Genomic DNA, 18,632 nt, shown 5'->3' with positions numbered 1-18,632 from the left:
AATATATCAAGGGTTAAAGGACTTATGTCTCAGCAGGATTTGGAAAAACTTGTCCATGCTTTTATCTTCAGTAGACTTGACTACTGTAACGGTGTCTTTACAGGTCTCCCTAAAAAATCTATCAGACAGCTGCAGCTGATTCAGAACGCTGCTGCTTGAGTCCTCACTAAGACCAAGAAAGTGGATCACATCACTCCAGTTCTGAAGTCTCTACACTGGCTTCCAGTGCCTCAAAGAATTGATTTCAAAATACTTTTGCTGGTTTATAAATCCCTAAATGGTTTAGGGCCAAAATACATTTCTGATCTGCTACTACACTATGAATCACCCAGATCTCTCAGGTTGTCTGGGACGGGTCTGCTTTCTGTCCCCAGAGTCAGAACTAAACAGGGAGAAGCAGCATTCAGTTTCTATGCTCCACATATCTGGAACAAACTCCTAGAAAACAGCAGGTCCACCCCAACAATTAGGTGTACAGAGCAAACTAGCAGCCTAAAATCTCGTATATTTATCTGCTTTTATATTTTTAACTGTTTTTAACTGCTCTTTAATGTTTAATTTCTTATACTGCACTGTAACTTTTTTTCTCATATTTTATGTTTTTAATTTTTTAATCGTTGTTATGTAAAGCACTTTGAATTGCCCTGTTGCTGAAATGTGCTATACAAATAAAGCTGCCTTGCCTTTCCTTGCCTTATTAGACAGTTAACCAACACAGTTATAACCTAATAAGAGACCATACACCTAAATTAGAAACTGCAGCATTAGACCCAAAATAAACTATACTTAAGACACTATTATGCCAAATTACACTGTAATTAGAAACCAAATAGCTACCGAATGCTGCTGGAGACACCACTTAATACTACTAACCTGGGCTTATGACAACTTAATTAGACAACACAGGCTGTATTAGACAAATAAATCTCATGTTCCTTCGAGACTGTATGCTCTACTCCCATAATGACACCAGACCATTTACAGTAATGCTGTGTCAGTATCTGACCCCAGTAACATTAGCATACGTGTACGTTTTGTTGCATAAATGCTCTATATTCATGATGCATAATTGATAGATTCATGATTGATTCCATACTTTCATGCAATTAATACATTATTTTATGTAAAATTTAAATTTTTAATCTGATGTGATTAAACAGATTTGTCCCACAAAGTACAGGAATATACTGATGTATAACAGGTAGAAAATTATCATAGGCAACTCAAAGGGCTATAGCCACAAGTGCATAGTCCAATGTTTATAATTTCACATTTCTGTCCCAGAAATGGAAACGTTCTCTCTTTGTAGCACTACGACAGAATTTGTTGATGAACTGTATACTATCCAATGTGAGCGGATGTCTCTCACTGGGCTCTGCTAATATGCATTCAAAGTTATAATTATTGACGTCTGACGCCAAAGCAGAAAGTCAAAGAGACTAAGCTAAAGTGCGACTGAAAAATGAACATAACCTCTTTAAAGGTCCGTATAGCAGAGGGGAGCTTCAGATTCTTTGATAATTCTCTATTCATCGTCATGTATTGCACATAATCTTTTCGTACATTTAAGAAATATTGATTATAGAACTTAAACAGAGTATACATTTGCCCATTGAGCAGTATACCAGCATAATGCCAAGTTCAAAGTAAAATTCAATGAGCTGATTTGACCCTTTGGGGGCTCCGTAGATGAAAATGATATGAAAAAATAAAACTAAATGTTATTTTTGATATACTATCATGTCTTTTGTATATATATATATATATATATATATATATATATATATATAGTCTCTGCCTGCATCATATAAAGAAAATGGCTAACGCAAAAAAAATAGTTGATTATTACAAAGAATGCATGTTCTTCCAAAGATCGCAATTATTGACTACATATTAATCATTTGGGATGGCAGCATTACGTGTGAGCAGCTTCTTTAGAATAGTTACAATGGAGCGCAGCGTTTACTAAATGCATGTTAATTAAGCACTTATTGTGCTCTTTTCAATGCTTGTCAATGAAGACAGCTTGACTATACAATACAGGCAGTGTAACACTGTATGGAAAAATGGCATCTAAATATTTCAAAATGGCCGTCTTTATCTCAAGTCTTTGTTTCCTGTGGTAACGTGTTCTCACATCACGACCCCGGTGCCATGGAAACCTCACTTCCTCTTATGTGGGGGCAATGTAACCACTCACATCCCACTGTCATGCCATTCACTTACTCCTTTTTGTCTTCACGCATACAGGATGATCAGTGAATGAGCACACCACATTCCTGCACATCTCTTTCTATACACATTTATTTTCATTCATGGCTTTACAAATATTTTCAGCAACATCTTTTGTAAATGTGTCATAAAACCTGCCTATACTAGTACATTTGCTACTTCTCCTCAAAATTAATCTTAAGAGAAAAAAATGCAATAAAAAAAAAAAAAGTTTGCAATAGCTGTACGTATTTCAGCTGATACAGAAAAACAGGAAGAATTAGCTGTCACAAAAGAATTAATATTGGTATGACACAATGTATGATATATTTCACCAATGCTAAGGTCAGTAGAAAAACTGCAGCATTTTGTTTACATGTGTGAAATGTACAGGGAATGGCACAGTGAGGCCTTGGCAGGCACACAAGCTTCATTCATCACACCCCTCCCCCTCAGGAGCCCATAGACGACGTTGTCACAGCCCCTTTCTTATGAAGAAACCTTTACATTGCATGTGTTTACAGCACATGAGGCCCCCCATTATCATAAGTGCTATGTAGTTTAGCATCTAAAGCTAGGCCGCTGCCAATCACTTGTCATGGTTGAGCTTAAATCTTGCTTTCAGAAAATGATGAATTTACCCAAGTTTTTCTTTTGCTCTTTCTTTTTTCCTTAATCAATATACACACTGTGTATACAGTAGGTATACATCATCTTTATCATTCTACTTATCCTCAGGATAACATCAGGAACTTCATAGCATCATTTTTCCAACCCAATATAAAGGTATACCATATTAACTTAACTGACATAAATTGTGCATCAATTGCACAGTTTTGAATGCTATACATCAATTCATACAATATCCACTCCACTTTTAACTATTGCAAAATGCATTCACTGAATTGTTTACCTCTGTTTTCTAATTAAATAACTCTCAAAACATGACACATTCCTTTATTTAAAAGGGATACAAAGCCCCTTTCTACCAAACAACATAAAGCACTAGCAGCTATTGCTAAGGCATTTCCAAAACATATACTTTATATACAGAGACCAAGAAAAAGGGAATCCAAACTGCATAAATTAAGGTAGCGACATCCCCAGTTGTCTTGAAAATGGAAAAACCAAACTCCAGTCCACAGGCAATGTCTGAAATATACACAAGGTTACAACAATAAGCAATACAAAAGACATGAAACACATGGAAAACATCAAAGGTCGTTTTTGATCCAAATTATTATTATTCTTCTATCTGTAGTATCTCCAAAAAAATAACCCAGTTGTCATCATTGATTTATTATTTCCTATTTAGGCTGAAAATTAGGCTGTCATCAATATGTTCTTCACTTCACCACCCCTCCCTTTAAAAACCCATGTCTATCCATACCCTTATCATCACCAAAGCATATAACTCACAAACACAAATACACAAAACACATTCACACACCCTGCTATGCACCAATGCATAATACATTGCCATGCATGACACTCTTTGACCGGCATTCAGTCCTAGCTAACCTGGTAGACCAGACAAACAAAATGCTGCACGTTGTCTTAAAAGCCCCACTGAGAGGCAACAGTTTCACACCCAATACAATACTTTGTACCTCAGTTAGACAATCTTTCTAAATAACACACACTACACCCTTACTCAGTGTCCATCCAGTGCTGGCCACCGAAACAGTTTTTATCCCCAATGTATGGAGCCCCAACCCCCCATCCATCCAATCTGCCAAATCTCCTCACTTTATCCCTCCCTATCCTCACCTACTCTTTCCTGTCTGCCTCGACACTCTCCTCTCTCACGCCAGCTGTTCTTTATCTGGCGACTCCTCTAGCGTGATGACGGTGAACTCCTCTGTGTTGCCGTTCTCCTGGATCTTCTCCTTGTTCATGAGGGTCACCATCTCCTGCTCTCTCTCCTGGGCGTGGGAGCTGGATGCTGATGCGGCAGCCCCGTTCCCTTCGCCGCTGTCTTTGGTTGTGATCATCAGGGTCTGCTTTTTGCCGCACCAGCTGCGAGAGCACATTCAGACATTTATTTATTATTGATTTCTTTGGTTGCCATCCCCCAATCTGCAGCAAAATATGTGAAAATGGGAACACTGATTGACTAACTGTGCAGAGTAAGACAGAGAAACCGGGGGTAATGTTTAATGTACAGTATGTCTAAAACATGTGACATGACAGCTCTATTAGTGTAAGATTTAGAAAAAACAGCAATCAAAGTCACACCTCTTTCTTTTGGCAACAGCTACGCACACGAGAAGAATAGCAGCAACTGCCACAATCACTCCAATGATTACAATCCAGTCTGGAGGGAGAAAAAACAAGCCGTGAGTCGAAAGACTTAAAGCTGTGTCCGAAACAAATAAAGAGTGGACTCCAACACTATTCCCATCTTGACTGTAATCAGTATGGTCGTGAGGTGTGAATTAAAGTGGCTGCTTACTTGATGAGCTGCTGCTCTCCTGTTGATTAGGCTCAGAATCACCGGGACGCATGCCCCGACCATTGTCATTAGGATGTTGTTGTTGTGAAGCTGCATGTCAATAAAACAACAGGTAAACATCTAAACCATCTGAGATATGGGTCATTCACTGACATATATAACTCAGCAGCACCCACAAAAAATAAGTTTATTTAAAACACTAAAAACTAGATAAATAGATGAAATATAAAACAAGATGAAATATTCAAATGTATTTGTGGCTGTATAATGGAGGATGCCTTTCACTTTAAATTGGCTTAAATTGAATATGCATTTTTTATACTCTTTGTGAGGCTGCAGGATTTGTGGCACCAGATACTGCAAGCTACATACTAATTTGTTTTCCCCTTTGCATGATCTGTATAAATCTGTTATTTCAAGTCCCATTTTTGAGAAAATCCAACTAATTTGATTAACAGATTTGATTTGAAATTCAAATGTATAAATGTTTCTGTGCCTTCAGTACACACTTTTGTGCATATGGTGTGTTTGTTGAATATGCTGAGCCTGATTGTAATCCCTCTTAGGGACATAGAAATAATAAATCCGCTCCACAGCTCAACCTAACACAAGGGGGCGGCATGTGTTCTAAAAGTTACTTCAGTCCTCCCAAAACCTGTTGCATCTGATGCCAGTATGTGCTGATCTGTGAGAATGTTTCCATGCATTTTAATTACGAATAAACTCAAGTATCTGCATTTTCTATGATTAAGTTTTTGGATTTACAGAGGGCAGACAAAATAACAGCAACATTGCAGTACCACACAATCCAAAAATTACTATGGGGTTGAATCAGCACCCATCCTCTCTGATACTGTCTCCACAAAAACTGAACATTATCACTGTTAGCACCATAGAGGTGCTTTTTATTGCATGGCTATTATACAGGAATGCATTGCATTGTCAGGTGTTGTTATTTCAACCATATCCCGAATACCATAGTGAACACACGTTCTTGATTTGTAGCAGTTATGTGTTTGTTCGTTTGTTTGATTATTGCTTGTGTTTTCCTTACACTCTGTCGTGGCATCAGCTCCGTTAGGCTCCATTTCCCCTTTGTGTTTCACATTTTCGGTGGTAGGTTGTGTTTCATCTGGCTCTCCAAAAGGGGCTGTTGGAGATGCTCCCTCCTCAGATGGCGTCATCCCAGATCCAGCGGGCACGTCGACCTCTCCAGGATTGACACTCCCTTCAAAGGGGATTTCTTCACCAGCAGGTAACTCTGTGGAAGCCTCTGGCTCCACAGAGGTGAAAGCAGTGGTGGCTTCCGTCACAAAAACATCTTCCCCAGGGGCTACCGTGGGGTCAACACCCTCACTACCAGAAGCATCCTCATGTCGTGTTGTCGGAGTGGTCTCTTCTTGGCCCTCTGCTGGTGTTGGGGCCTGAGGCTGTGGTGAGGATTCATCTGATTGGAGGATAGAGAGGGTCATACAAGGTTACAGTCATGTTTTGTAAGAACAACATTTCTTAGCAACATGGCTGTATCTATCTTTTTTATTTTTATAAAGATAATTTTTGGAGCATTTGTAGGTCTTTATTTGGATAGGACAGCTAGACTTGAAAGGCGAGAGAGAAGGGGAATGACCTGCAGCAAAGGGCCACAGGTCGGAGTCGAACCTACGGCTGCTTCGTCGAGGAGTAAACCTCCATATGTGGGCGACCGCTCTACCAGGTGAGCTAACCAAGGGCCCGGCGGTATCTATCTTGATATCATTTTACAGCGTTCTGAAGCCTGATTATATTTACTTCTGGGATTTAAACTTTTTTTTACTTTTCATATTTCAATTAATCCTATCATCTTGTCAACATTAATGTAGTCTATATCCCTGACGTTCCACTTCAGGGATTGCTCCGTTGCCAATGGAAATTCAGCCGGATGTCCGTTACCTTCCGCTTTCTTTGTGTTGAAATTTTAAACTCTGGTGGATTTATGAGGACTATGGTTGACTGCTCCTCAGATCTCTGCAGGGTAAATCCAGACAGATAGCTATACTATCTGTCCAATCTGAGTTTTCTGTTTGCACGACTAAAAGAACTTTTGAACGTACACATGTTCCACCAAAATAAGTTCCTTTCCAAGGCTGGCGGCACCGTGGCTCTGTCCGGTGCTTAGAGCCGCCCATGACGATTGTGATCGGTTTAAAGAAATGCCAATAAACCAGAGCATGTTTTCCTCCCATCCCGGAATGCTGTGTGGACTAGCCAGACCCTCCTTTGCAGCGCTGTGGAGGAGGGTCTGGCAATGCAAGACTAACATTAATGTCAAAATAATAATGCATTATAATACAAAACACATGCATATGCACATAAACATACATGTTGAGTGTTTTACTGTCTGATGCTCAGACATCCCCTATACAGTATTACAGCATAACATGTATTAAATAGTTGAAGCCAAAACCAGTTTTGGGGAATCTGAGCCCTCATTGGCACTCAAGGCGGTCATAAAAAGTAACCTCACCCAGCTGTCTTGTTATCTAGCCAGAGACGATTTGGGTTAGCTCCATGTCCCGCCTCAGGTAGCATAGCTAGGAGCTGAGAGGATGTTGGTGTCGACTATTAGAGATGAGATAATTTAGTAACTAGACCAAGGTCTAGACTAAAGTTTTTTTTTTGCTTAGTTTTTCATATGCATAGGGTTTGTACATTCTGCGCTAGGAGCTTGAATTTCTACGTTTGTTTCTGGTCAATTCCATGACAGATAAATATAAATACAGTTTCAGAACTCTAATGATAGGACTAATGATGGAAACAGATTAAACTGCTTTTAATTGATCATTTTGAGCTTTGGTTTCACTTTACTGTATATTAGTGCTTACACTTTTGATATATGGTGGTAAACGGGCACTAAACGTATAACAATAAGGCAAGGCGAGGGTGAATAAGTATATTGTACTAACCTGGTGCACCTGAGGGTAAGTGTCCTTTTGGGTCTGAAAAGGATTTATTACAGTCCTTCTCAGGCTCAGCTGGCACATGGGGGAACAGGAAGTCAACGTTACCAATATGGAGAGGCAAATAACAACAGTTCTATGTGATGCAGACTGTAAATTTACATGACAGTGTCAGCTTTGGACTGCACTGATAAAGAACAACTGACTATTTCCTGTGATATAGTCACCTTTTTCATCATAGCAGTAGACATCATAGAGATCGTCAGCATTTACATGTGAATTAATAATGAAGCCAGTCATGTTCTTTGCACAGTTTTCATGGTGCGTGTGTCTGAGGATGAGAATGCTCATATTACTGGACCAGCCGTACCTGAAAGGACACAACAATATTGTTATTAGAAGACATATTTTGACACAATTTGTAGCAAATTGGGACATTTGTTGATACAGAATGCCATTTGTTTCCAAGTAGCCAGGTCTAAACACATTACATCATGCTAAAAACCAAAGTTATTCACATTGCTCAGTGAAGTAGACAGGGAACTCAAGGAACACATGGTTTCCTTTATTGGAAGTCTACCACATGACAAACGTGGGGGAATCGTATTGTAAAACTGAAAGACCTTCCTCTTTTCTGGTTTTACATCTCTTGATGAAATGCACCCAATGTGGACGTTATCACTCCATTAAATGGGTTTTATCAGTGGTTTCGAATCAGATGAATAAAGAAGACCAAGTACATTTAAAGTTAAATGATGATGATGATGTCTGACTATGAAAAAAGTATTTTCTGTAACATTTTAGAACTAAAGAAGATCCAGAAGGTGAAATGGTGAAAGATGTGTGTCAGGGCTCAACTCAGGGCTTCTGAGAACATCTTGAGAATTTTGGGGTCTGTAAATGTTTCATCATAAATGTTCTGTATTTAAGAACAGAATATTAAAAAATGTGTGTTTTTTTTTTAAGTGTTCAGGAAATTAAAAGTCTTGTTCACCAAAATGAATAAAAAGAATTATTTAACAAACGTTTGTGTGCTCACCTGCATGTTTCCATGTTTTTATCATAGGCCTCCTCGATTTGTTCTGGACTCGCCAAGATGCTCTCCAGCTGCACACACACCTTCTGAGCCATGTTAAAGTTCAGGTTGTGACGGCCTGCTCCCTCAGCATGAAATACCCTGGCATAGCTGCAGGTCCGATAATTCACTGTTGGGACAGAGAAGGTTCAGTTCAATACTAGTTCAGTGTCTTACAGGATTCATCACCATTTTACCATTTCACAGTATATGGGAGCAGAAGTAGCCTGCAGGTTACTGCGTCTGTCATTGCTTATGTTCTTTTTTCCCCCCACTGTAGCGCTTGAAATGTTAAGTCTAAATCAATTCTAGTATAGCCAGTAACAGGGTAAAATACATGTACAATCAACGTGTTATTTCATTTTGTTTATGTCTTCAAAACTCATCTAGCTTAAATCATATTTAAAACAAGCTGATAGCATACGCATAGGCTACAGGAAGAATCCAGATGCTGTGGGCTACATAATGGGAATTTATTTTTTGTTCTTAAATTTAAGTATGATTTCCTGACAGAGAAAACCCAGCTATGCACTCAATTCAACTACCATATTTTCCATTCAGAAGTTGCAGTTACTGATTTCGAAAAGACACAAATGTAGGCTAAAAGAAATCTTGATTTATACATTGTATACATTTATACATCTTTTTGCATCATGTCGAGTCGCGAGACGAATGGTTTGTTCAGATGAGTTCTCTGCAAGCATCATGAGACAGGCAGCATCTACAGCGTTTAGCCCCCAGGTCTGGCTAAGTCTTTTTTGTTCAAAACAAAGTGAGCAAACAAGTCTTTACGTAACACTTAGAGGAAGGGAAGGATAGACAAAAGTATGCAAACACACATATACTGCAAGCTTTACATGCCTGGCAAAAAAATACTCAATCCTGCCATCACAAGTAAACGTTTCACTACACTAACTGACCTCTTTCTCAGAAGGTTAAGCCCAAACAAAATGCCACCAAACGCGCACAGTGTGTCTCTCGTGTGTTGTTCAGATTATTTGCCTTGGTTTGCTTGACTAAAGGAGAAACCTCAGGCAAATGACTTTCCCTTGTTGAAATGAAAACAAAAATGCAAACTAGGCCTAGCAAATGAGCAAATGAAAAGGCAGCATGTGGATGTGTACACATGTAGAGCACTTTCAAATGTCCATTAAAAAAAAAAATGTAATGGTTGGAATTGCCAATAAATAGGTTTCAACACCTGGGGATGTTACTGATATGAGCAGGAGATCATTTGCATGTCAAAATGAAAGAAAGAGACACCACCTGGGAGTCTTGCGATGTGGGACATATCGTGTAGTGATCTTTGCATTGTTTCCCCCTCCCGCATAGAAAAAAAATTGTTTAGTGCATGGTAATGGTTTCTGTGGAAGTCTACTTGAAAAGCATCTAATCTCCAGTATACAGTATATGTACACTGAAGTCTCATTGTTGGAGTAAATTTGAAATAGAAGAAGTCGTATCATCGACCCTGACAATTTGAGCAGGAAACTGATGTGTTCGTTCTGTGGAGCCTTAATAGATAGTTCTTACTAAAGTGCTGAAAACAGGCATGAGGTAACATTTTGTGCCGCAAGACTTTCAATACTCTTAAAATAAAAATGTCAGTGCAGTAAATTGCACAGCACTTGTGGGTGTCATATCCTATTATGTAAAAACTCAAGAACAATTTTGCATGAGCGACACCACAGGTATCATGTGAATATTTATTGGAACCTGCTCTGTTCATGCACAGAAGAAACCAATATCTGCACATCTGTTTGGTGCTTGTTTAAATATGCTCTGGTGACAGATGCACGGGATGTGAAAGATGTCTAATTAAAGATCACCCAGCAACACCCGACTTGTACAGGAAATACCACACAACATATAGTGTCGTTTTAAATTGCTGAGCATCATGCGTTGAAGCCTCGTGAGCAGGAAAACCTGCAGTCACTCCCGCTACACAGTTTTTGAACAAATAAAGCAACCGGTTAAATGAAGTAGCTACCATGCCAATTTATTTGATCTTATAGATTAGTCTCCTGGCGGACCAACACAGACAACTAAATTGTTTGGGATTTGTAAGAAATGTGTTAAAAGTTCCCTATGGTTTCCCTCCTGGATAATGTTGCAGTTTCAGGGCAAAACAGAAAATATGAATTACAAGTAGAAGAAGAAGACTAAAGGTAAAGGAACAAATCATGTCCCCCTCCCCCTTTCTGAGCTGCAGTTAAAACATGTAAAACCTGCTCCCTCACAATCTACTGGTTTTGCCAAAAAGTCCAGTTATCTCAATTACAGATATGTATATCCCAACTGGGTACTATACAAGATATGCCTCAACTTTTAAGTCCCTAAGTATGTAGGGAATTGCTATTGATTATGTTGTGGCCATGTTTATCCCTTTGCTATGGAGAAAGCTGACTTCTCAAAGACTAGATATGATTTTCTTTTAAAAAGTCCCTGAATTTTTCCACTGGCTGTTATAAGTAAACACGGCACTAGCAGCAGCAGGAAGTTGAGCTTTCTGCTGTCAGTGGCAGTTGGATGACAAGAGTTAGTGCCAACTTTTGTCAGGCAGTTTCAGTTGTTCTCGCCCCCTCCCTCTCTCTCTCTAGCACACACACACACACACACACACACACACACACACACACACACACACACACACACACACACACACACACACACACACACACACACACACACACACACACACACACATACACACACACAAAACTGAAAGAACCTCAACACATGCTGCCACATGGCACAGTGTCCCTGAGTGTAAATGGGTAAAAAAGAAAAAGAAGACAGTCCTGGCCTTGCAAACCTGCCCGGAGAGATCAAAGGGAGCACGGCTTACCATCAGTGAGCTGAAAAAGGGGGCTGACATGAATCTGAAGAGCATTCATTAGTATGCAGAGGGAACGGTCATGGGTGTCTTTATACAGTTGAGAAGCCTGCTATGCCGAAGCATTGACTCTCCCAAAGGCTCCATTGTGATATAATAGTGTTGAAACCAAGGATACTGCAAAGTCTGGGCGTACTAAACCTGAGAGAAAAGGAGCTTTAACGCAGCGTCTTGCCAAAATCACCAGCTGCTCTAGAAGTAATAGACAAGCCTGTCTCTCCACTCTCACTCCACTTTCTCTTCCCCCCCTTTCTCCTTTCTCTTGTTTTCTCTCATTACCCTCTGTTTGTCTTTTCTATGCCAGCAATAAAGTACAAATTACCCCCTGCATGCAGGTGCGCAAACACACAGGCTGATCACAGATGCACATGCACACACACTTGAACGTTGGCTGATCATTTCTTGAGTCATAACCTTTGTAGAGCATGGAGCACAGCAAGAGACCCAGTAAGCATAGTGTTTTGATATTAAGATTAATAACACACAGAAAACAATGGCTTTTTTTTTTATTATCCTCTTATCTCCATTTTTCTCTTTCGTCTTGTCTTTCTCAGATACACCTTAATGAAAACGTTCGCACTAAAGTTTCTCATATCGTGCAGGAATCCCATGCTAGAACAGAGAGTCTTCTGTATATGTCCCACTGCTACTGTAACATCCTTTTAGCCATAGTTCATCAGGTGGTTTGGAGAGAGACCTTGTTACATTGCTCCAGTGTTCTGCATTATCACACTTGAGTGAAGTTGCCCTGTCAGCAGGCATGTCTTTCCCTCCACTGGTCACAACAAAGGTCCACCGGGCCAGTGGGACAGGTGAAACATGAGACATGGCGCAAATGTTTGCACCACACACACACACACACACACACACACACACACACACACACACACACACACACACACACACACACACACACACACACACACACACACACACACACACACACACAGGTGCGTTTCACTATCTTTGTGGGGACCTGCCATTGACATAATGCATTCCCTAGCCCCTTACCCTAACCTTAACCATCACAACTAAATGCCTAACCCTAACCATAACCTAAGTCTAACCCTAATCCTAAAACCAAGTATTAACCCTCAAACAGCCCTTTAAAGTTGTGGGGTCCAGCGTTTTGGCCCCACAAAGCTGTCCGGACCCCACAAGTATAGTGTACTCCCGGTTTTTTGACCCCACAAATGTAGTTAAATGGGACACACACACACACACACACACACACACACACACACACACACACACACACACACACACACACACACACACACACACACACACACACACACACACACACACACACACACAAACACCCCACCACCACCCAACATTTCCTGAAGGTCACAAGAAGTCTCTTGCTCTCTGATTTTCTTTCTATGGTGCCATTTCCTGTCTCACCATCTCTCTACACCTCCACCCATTATACGTACACTTACACTACCTACACCCTTCAAATAAAACAGGGCATGTGCACGCTTTTTCTATTTCTTTTTAATAAACGTTAACCTTTACTGTAAGCTCTCCCCTAAATTAAAAAGATCCAAATAGACGATCTGTGATAAGAAGTTTGACCTCCAACATGCAAAGACACACTTTGAAGCATTCCGGACACTGCAGAAGTATTTCATTGGCTATTTTTTTGTTAGCACTATGATCCTTTCAACTGTGATATTTTCCCGAACAGAAAAGCACTTTTCCATCATGTGTGCATATTTTCATGAATATCTGTCTATTTTCCTGTTATTCTTCATGCAAGGTTCTTAAATAATGTTTTGTATGACTGAAATTTTTTAGGATTTTGGAGCATACCATTAGCCTATGCTTATTCACCGGGAGGTGGTTAGCCTATCTTAGCACCAGACTGGAAACAGGGGGAAACATCTACTCCAGCTCTCTCCAAAGTAAAAAAAAAAGAAGCTAAACAGCACATCTGAAGCTAGTTTTTAACACGTTTGTTTAATCCATACACAAACAGAAACTGAAAAACAACTCTTTGGACATTGCCAAGTTACAGTAGTTGCTTGCCTCTGCTTCCAGTCTTTATGCAAGGCTAAGCTAATAGCCCCTTTGCTCTAGCTCCACATTCAACATACCAGCACGAAAAAGGTATCAATCTTTTCATCTAATTCTCGGAGAGAAAGCAAATGACTTTTTTCCCCAAAATGTCAAACTATTCCTTCTTTATCTATTACATTAAGTCTATATATAGAAAACTATAGAATGAGGGAACTCTTCCCACCATCTACCTCTTCCCAACAAGCATTTTGTGCTTAAAATCAAGTATGGATCCAGTATAATCTGCTGTTATGCCTGATAATACAGTGATTTTGGAAAACCCTGCATCACACAGATGGATGTGTGTATATTACAGAGCTCTTTCAGAGCAGTTTTCCCATGGACACAAAGACTTTAATGTATGTAGAGCTCAACAGTGTGGTTCCGGAAGTAAAAATGCCATTGATTTTCTCCATAAGGATTTAGATTATCAGCCATAATGTCTAAACCATCCGAGGTAAACTGACCATGAGCTACGTGATTGTGAAATAAAAGCTTCTGCTCCTGTAGAAGCTAGAAGTCTGTATGAAAGCAACATTTCTGATTGGTCCAACTCACTATTACCATAGAAACGTTTACCGTACCTGCGAAACCGCGGCTAGAGTGAGCTTCTGCCATTGAAGTCTATGATAGTTTCTGTACACTGTCTAGTACCTTCGCCTTTTTTTGCCATTTTCAAAATGTTTTTTTGCACCGAATCAAATGTTTTTTTGCTCACTATTCATCTCGTAGCTGGTTGGTTTGGTTCCAGACTTAAAACTCTATGAGGAGGGAAGGCAGACAGGGGGAGTGTGGGCAAGGAGCATAAAACTCACAAAAAAAGTTTTAAAAAGTAATTTGAAGGTTTAACAGCACACAAAGAGATAGACTAAACCTGGAATATGAGGATCCCCCGCACCCCAAGGGTAGTTTAATCAGTGTCAAACGAGAGGAGTTATACAATATATTGGTGCAGGGCCATTCACCTTCAGGGTGGTTGATTTGCAGAGGAGGGTACATTTGCTAGAGAAAGGCAAACACGTGTCTGGAAGTCTCAGGTGGCAGGAGATGGTACTCAGAGCCTGTACAGGCACAAGCCCTCTTTGTCAGGGCCCATTCCACGGGGCCCCTGATCACCCCTCACCTTGAAACATGACACAGGTGCATGCAGGAGGGGTCGTTACGCCAAGGAGGCAAATACGGCTACATTTCCAGGAAGTCCAGCAGTCAGGTTGGCCCAACTGCTGTGTGCAAATGTGTATGTGTGTGTGTGTGTGTGTGTGTGTATGAGAGAGAAAGAGAGGGACTAATCCTCTGCATAGAGGAAGCAAGACTCGATCTGTTATCGCAGCAAGTGGACAATCTGCACTTTTAAATAGGAAACTCAAACGACAAGAGCACCAGCTCATCAGATAAAGTTATTAGGAGTTTTGGATGTGTCGATAGCTCTGCATATCTTGTCATTCAGATCACTGTTAAATATGTTACGTTTGAGTCCAGAAATTGAGAAATGATCAAATTTGGAAGGTCATCACAGATAAAATAACTCTGATAAGGCTTGTTTACTGAAATATAGAAGTGCAGTAATACATTTGAATCATCCTAAATAAGGTTTTTGTTAGACTTTAAATGGATGAAATAAATTCAATTAACTACTGGGGGGAAGCGTTTGCCAGTCACTACGGTGGTAGAGATACCAGGTAACAGTCAAATTCCCTTTCTTTCCAGACATTCTTATGTTGTACAGTCATTATTAAAAAAAACTCTCCATAAATCTCTCGGTTAACTCCAGGCCAGGCCACAAGTCCACAAGTCTGTAAGTACTGCTCTTAATGACATACTTCAGGCTAAACACAACCACGGGTTTAGGTTCAAAGACCAAAACGAGACTGCTAGCCAATTACTCTCAACACTCATACATAGAGATACATACACAAACACTCACAACTTCTCAGCACACAAGGTGCCTTAAGGAGGCAAACACATGTTGAAGCACAGTGGGAGGGGGGGGGGCTCTCCATCCCCTTTTCCTCTTCCCACATACAGTGCACATACAAGCTGTTTAGGCAGTCTCTTATTTGCCTTTAAATACTGGTCAAATGTATAGCTCGATGCTGATTGTTCTTTGGCACAGTGCCAGGGGGAGACTATGTGAACAACCCCCCCACCATCTCCTAAGGGAGTAAGCCAGACAAACCCAGACCTCTTTGATTCAGTACCCACTTCACCTCCAGAGATGCATTGCTCTGAGCAACAAATCCAATCAAAACCTTACACAGAAAGCACATGTGAAAGAAAAACAAAGAGAAAATAGGGAGACATTGAGGGGGAAGCTAGAGCGATTGTTGAACATCCTTTGTGTCAGAGAATAAAGCAGTAAGCGTGGCAGCACAGACTCCAGCTGTATCAGGGGAAAAAAAACTCTCTATTTCTACTTCTACCTGAAAAGGACTGCTTGTGAAAAGCTACACCGATCATCCAAAACCCTGATTAATAAGGTTCACGTCCCAGCGTGTGAATGTGTGTGAGACACAACAGAGTGAGCATGAGCTCCTGTCTCCTTTGTGTCTGTCAGGAGTCTCAGTCTGCCAGACATAAGCCTGTCTGTGCTGGTGTAGCACACGCTCTCTTGCCGGCATCTACTCATCCATTCTACAAGCAGCAGCAGCAGCAGCAACAACAACAGCAGAGCATAGCTTCTTTCTTTCACTGTCTTCTCTTTACACCAATGCTCACTCAAACAAGGCTCAAGAAGGGAAAAAAATAACAATACAGTCAACCAGGCACAATTTAGACAGAATAAGGTTTACAAAAATCCCCAGACAAAGAGCCATCCACTGGGCAAAGGCACAGTCCCCTTACCTTGAAGTTGTTCGGACCTGGAGGAGGCCAGTAATCCAAAGGTGACCCCCAAGAGAAGTGTCCACATCCTGGGCAAAGCGTCTGACGATGGCTGGGTAAGTAGCTAGAAGTAAAGGTGTGTAGCGGTTCTCGTGTGGTCCCGTCTTCCCTCTGCCAGGAGTGACGGGTGGTGTGTGTGTGCGTGTGTGTGTGTGTGTCTGTGTGTGAAAGAGAGAGAGAGTGAACGAGTGAGAGAGCAGAAAAAAAGAGAGAAGAAACCTGTCACTGTGGAGGGAGTTGCTGTGAGTGTCTGGTAGCTGCTGGAGCTGACTAAGACTTTGCCCTAACTTTTCTATTCTCTGCCTGAAAGACACAGAGACTAGTGGCACAAGCGCAGAAGGGCAAGAGTGGTTCATGTGAGCACACACCCTTCTGCCTCTCCCACACTTGCCCCACCTCCCCTCCCGCCCCACCTCACACATCCTCTCTCCTCTTTCTCTCCCCTCTTCCTGCCTATACATTTATTAATGGGTTAAGAAGAAGGTGATTTCTCTCTCTCTACCTCCCCCCCCCCCCTTCCTCTTTTTCTGTCCCTGACAGCAACAGTTTCTGAGAGCCCATCTGGTCTTTTGTTCAGTCCTAACTCCGTTTTCAATTTGTCCGATTTTCTTGTCTCTGCTCCCTTTCGCTGTGTTTTTCTCTCTTGCTGTATGTCACAGTGGGATCCTGTGCCACCAATTCAAAGAGGTCACTTCCATTTCACAGAGACACACCTCATCCTCGAAGCTTTTATAGATCTGAAACATTGGTAGAAAACTCTGAAATGTTGCACACAATTCAGATCTGTTATACCTGCCTTAATCTCAATGCACTGCTTGGCCAAAATACATACTGTACATTAATTAGAGTACAAATCTTTAAGATGCCAAAGCAAGCACAAGTAAAGAGCAATTTTTTTAAACATCTGCCTACTATTAGAATGACAAAAATGATAAGAAGCCCCATCATATAGAATAATGCTCGATGCTATCTGCAATATCTCAGCTTCCATCATGAGAAATCTGCCTTCACTCGGGTTTAACTTTTCACTTCACCAGGTGACGGATGGAGTCATCTCAGGTTTCCCAAATCTCCTCAATGACAACACATCTTGTGTTGTTTGCATTTGATTGTGAAATATCAGAAATAAACACATGTGATGATAATGTGGGACTGCTTGTCTGTGACTCTGTGACTTCCTTCACAACCAAAGAGTGTCTGATGGCTCAGCATTGCCAGTAATCTTGTTGTCATGGGGACAGCACTTAAACAAACAGATGTGACCTGGCCTTTTTAAGGTGAACAGTTATTTTTTTACACTCAACATCTTATGGTTGGGGTAATGGGAAAAAAACACATCACATAAACACAGATGGCAGATACTTAAAGGTAGATTCTCAACTTCTCAAATGGAAACTTCTTACACACTATATGCGCTTCAGCTGTATACACGCAGGAAGTGTAAATTCACACAACTAAAATTCTACAGCCATGGTTGAGGGTTAGCATGTCTGAGGGTTAGCATGTTTTAGCAGATATTTAGTTGTAAACTAAAGTATTGGACAAATTGACCTGGTGATGGCAGTGAAGGAAAAGTGAAGTGATCACTAAAATGATTACAATTCATCCAGAGTGGACCATGAATGTCCACATTTCATAGCAATCCATCTCATAGTTGTTGATATTTCACTCAAAAACCACAAATGTCAACCTCATGGTGGCGCTACAGGGAAAGTCAGGAGATGACCAATATCATTAAGATACAAACCAAAATTATAGAAATCTATTTATTTCAGTCAGGACCAAAGGGTTGGACCAATCGAATGAACAACATACAGACATTGCCATCCATGGAGCCACGTCGCTAGACTGGCATAATACCAAAATCCACCTGAACGTAGCGACCAGCCATCAGTTGCTCAAACAATCCCCATCCCGCAGGAAAAGTAAAAAACTAAACGCAGACTTAATAGGATAATATTTAGATGTAGTTTGGAGGACATATTACGGAAACAGTGAATAATTTCACACGGATTGTTGGCTATGATTTCACACTTGGACATACTTATCTTTTCTGATGACTGAATTCACTCCCACATGATTGAAGAAAGTTCATGAAGAGAACAAAGTATTATA

The 18,632-nt window shown here is 40.6% G+C and overlaps 1 protein-coding gene across 2 annotated transcripts; it reads right to left on the bottom strand.

The window, feature by feature from the left end:
- Positions 1-2,286: 2,286 nt before the first annotated feature.
- On the bottom strand, positions 2,287-16,872 carry cd44b (CD44 molecule (Indian blood group) b). Of its 2 annotated transcripts, XM_039808842.1 has the most exons (9): positions 16,479-16,872; positions 8,642-8,807; positions 7,830-7,972; positions 7,609-7,677; positions 5,721-6,113; positions 4,667-4,756; positions 4,450-4,528; positions 3,982-4,230; positions 2,287-3,363 (listed from the first exon to the last, which is right to left on the bottom strand). In XM_039808842.1, the coding sequence occupies exons 1-8, from the start codon at positions 16,543-16,545 to the stop codon at positions 4,017-4,019; spliced, it is 1,221 nt and encodes a 406-aa protein (XP_039664776.1). In that variant the 5' UTR covers positions 16,546-16,872; the 3' UTR covers positions 2,287-3,363; positions 3,982-4,016. The 2 variants fall into 2 exon arrangements, with proteins under 2 accessions (XP_039664776.1, XP_039664775.1); XM_039808841.1 differs by having other exon boundaries at positions 2,287-4,230.
- Between the last annotated feature and the right edge of the window lie 1,760 nt (positions 16,873-18,632).

The sequence above is a fragment of the Perca fluviatilis genome, chromosome 8 (genome assembly GCF_010015445.1).
Source record: "Perca fluviatilis chromosome 8, GENO_Pfluv_1.0, whole genome shotgun sequence".
Lineage (NCBI taxonomy): Eukaryota > Metazoa > Chordata > Actinopteri > Perciformes > Percidae > Perca > Perca fluviatilis.
Note: the sequence above shows the minus strand (reverse complement) of the source record. Positions and strands in the feature narration are given on the sequence as shown.

Bases quoted from the DNA above. Each gene is read 5' to 3' on its own strand.
- cd44b (XM_039808841.1), bottom strand. From the start codon at position 16,545: ATGTGGACACTTCTCTTGGGGGTCACCTTTGGATTACTGGCCTCCTCC. The intron at 7,973-8,641 runs GTGAGCACACAA...GTGTCCTTTCAG, and splicing joins AAAAACATGGAAACATGCAG to GTACGGCTGGTCCAGTAATA. The intron at 4,757-5,720 runs GTAAGGAAAACA...ATTGACATGCAG, and splicing joins AGCTGATGCCACGACAGAGT to CTTCACAACAACAACATCCT.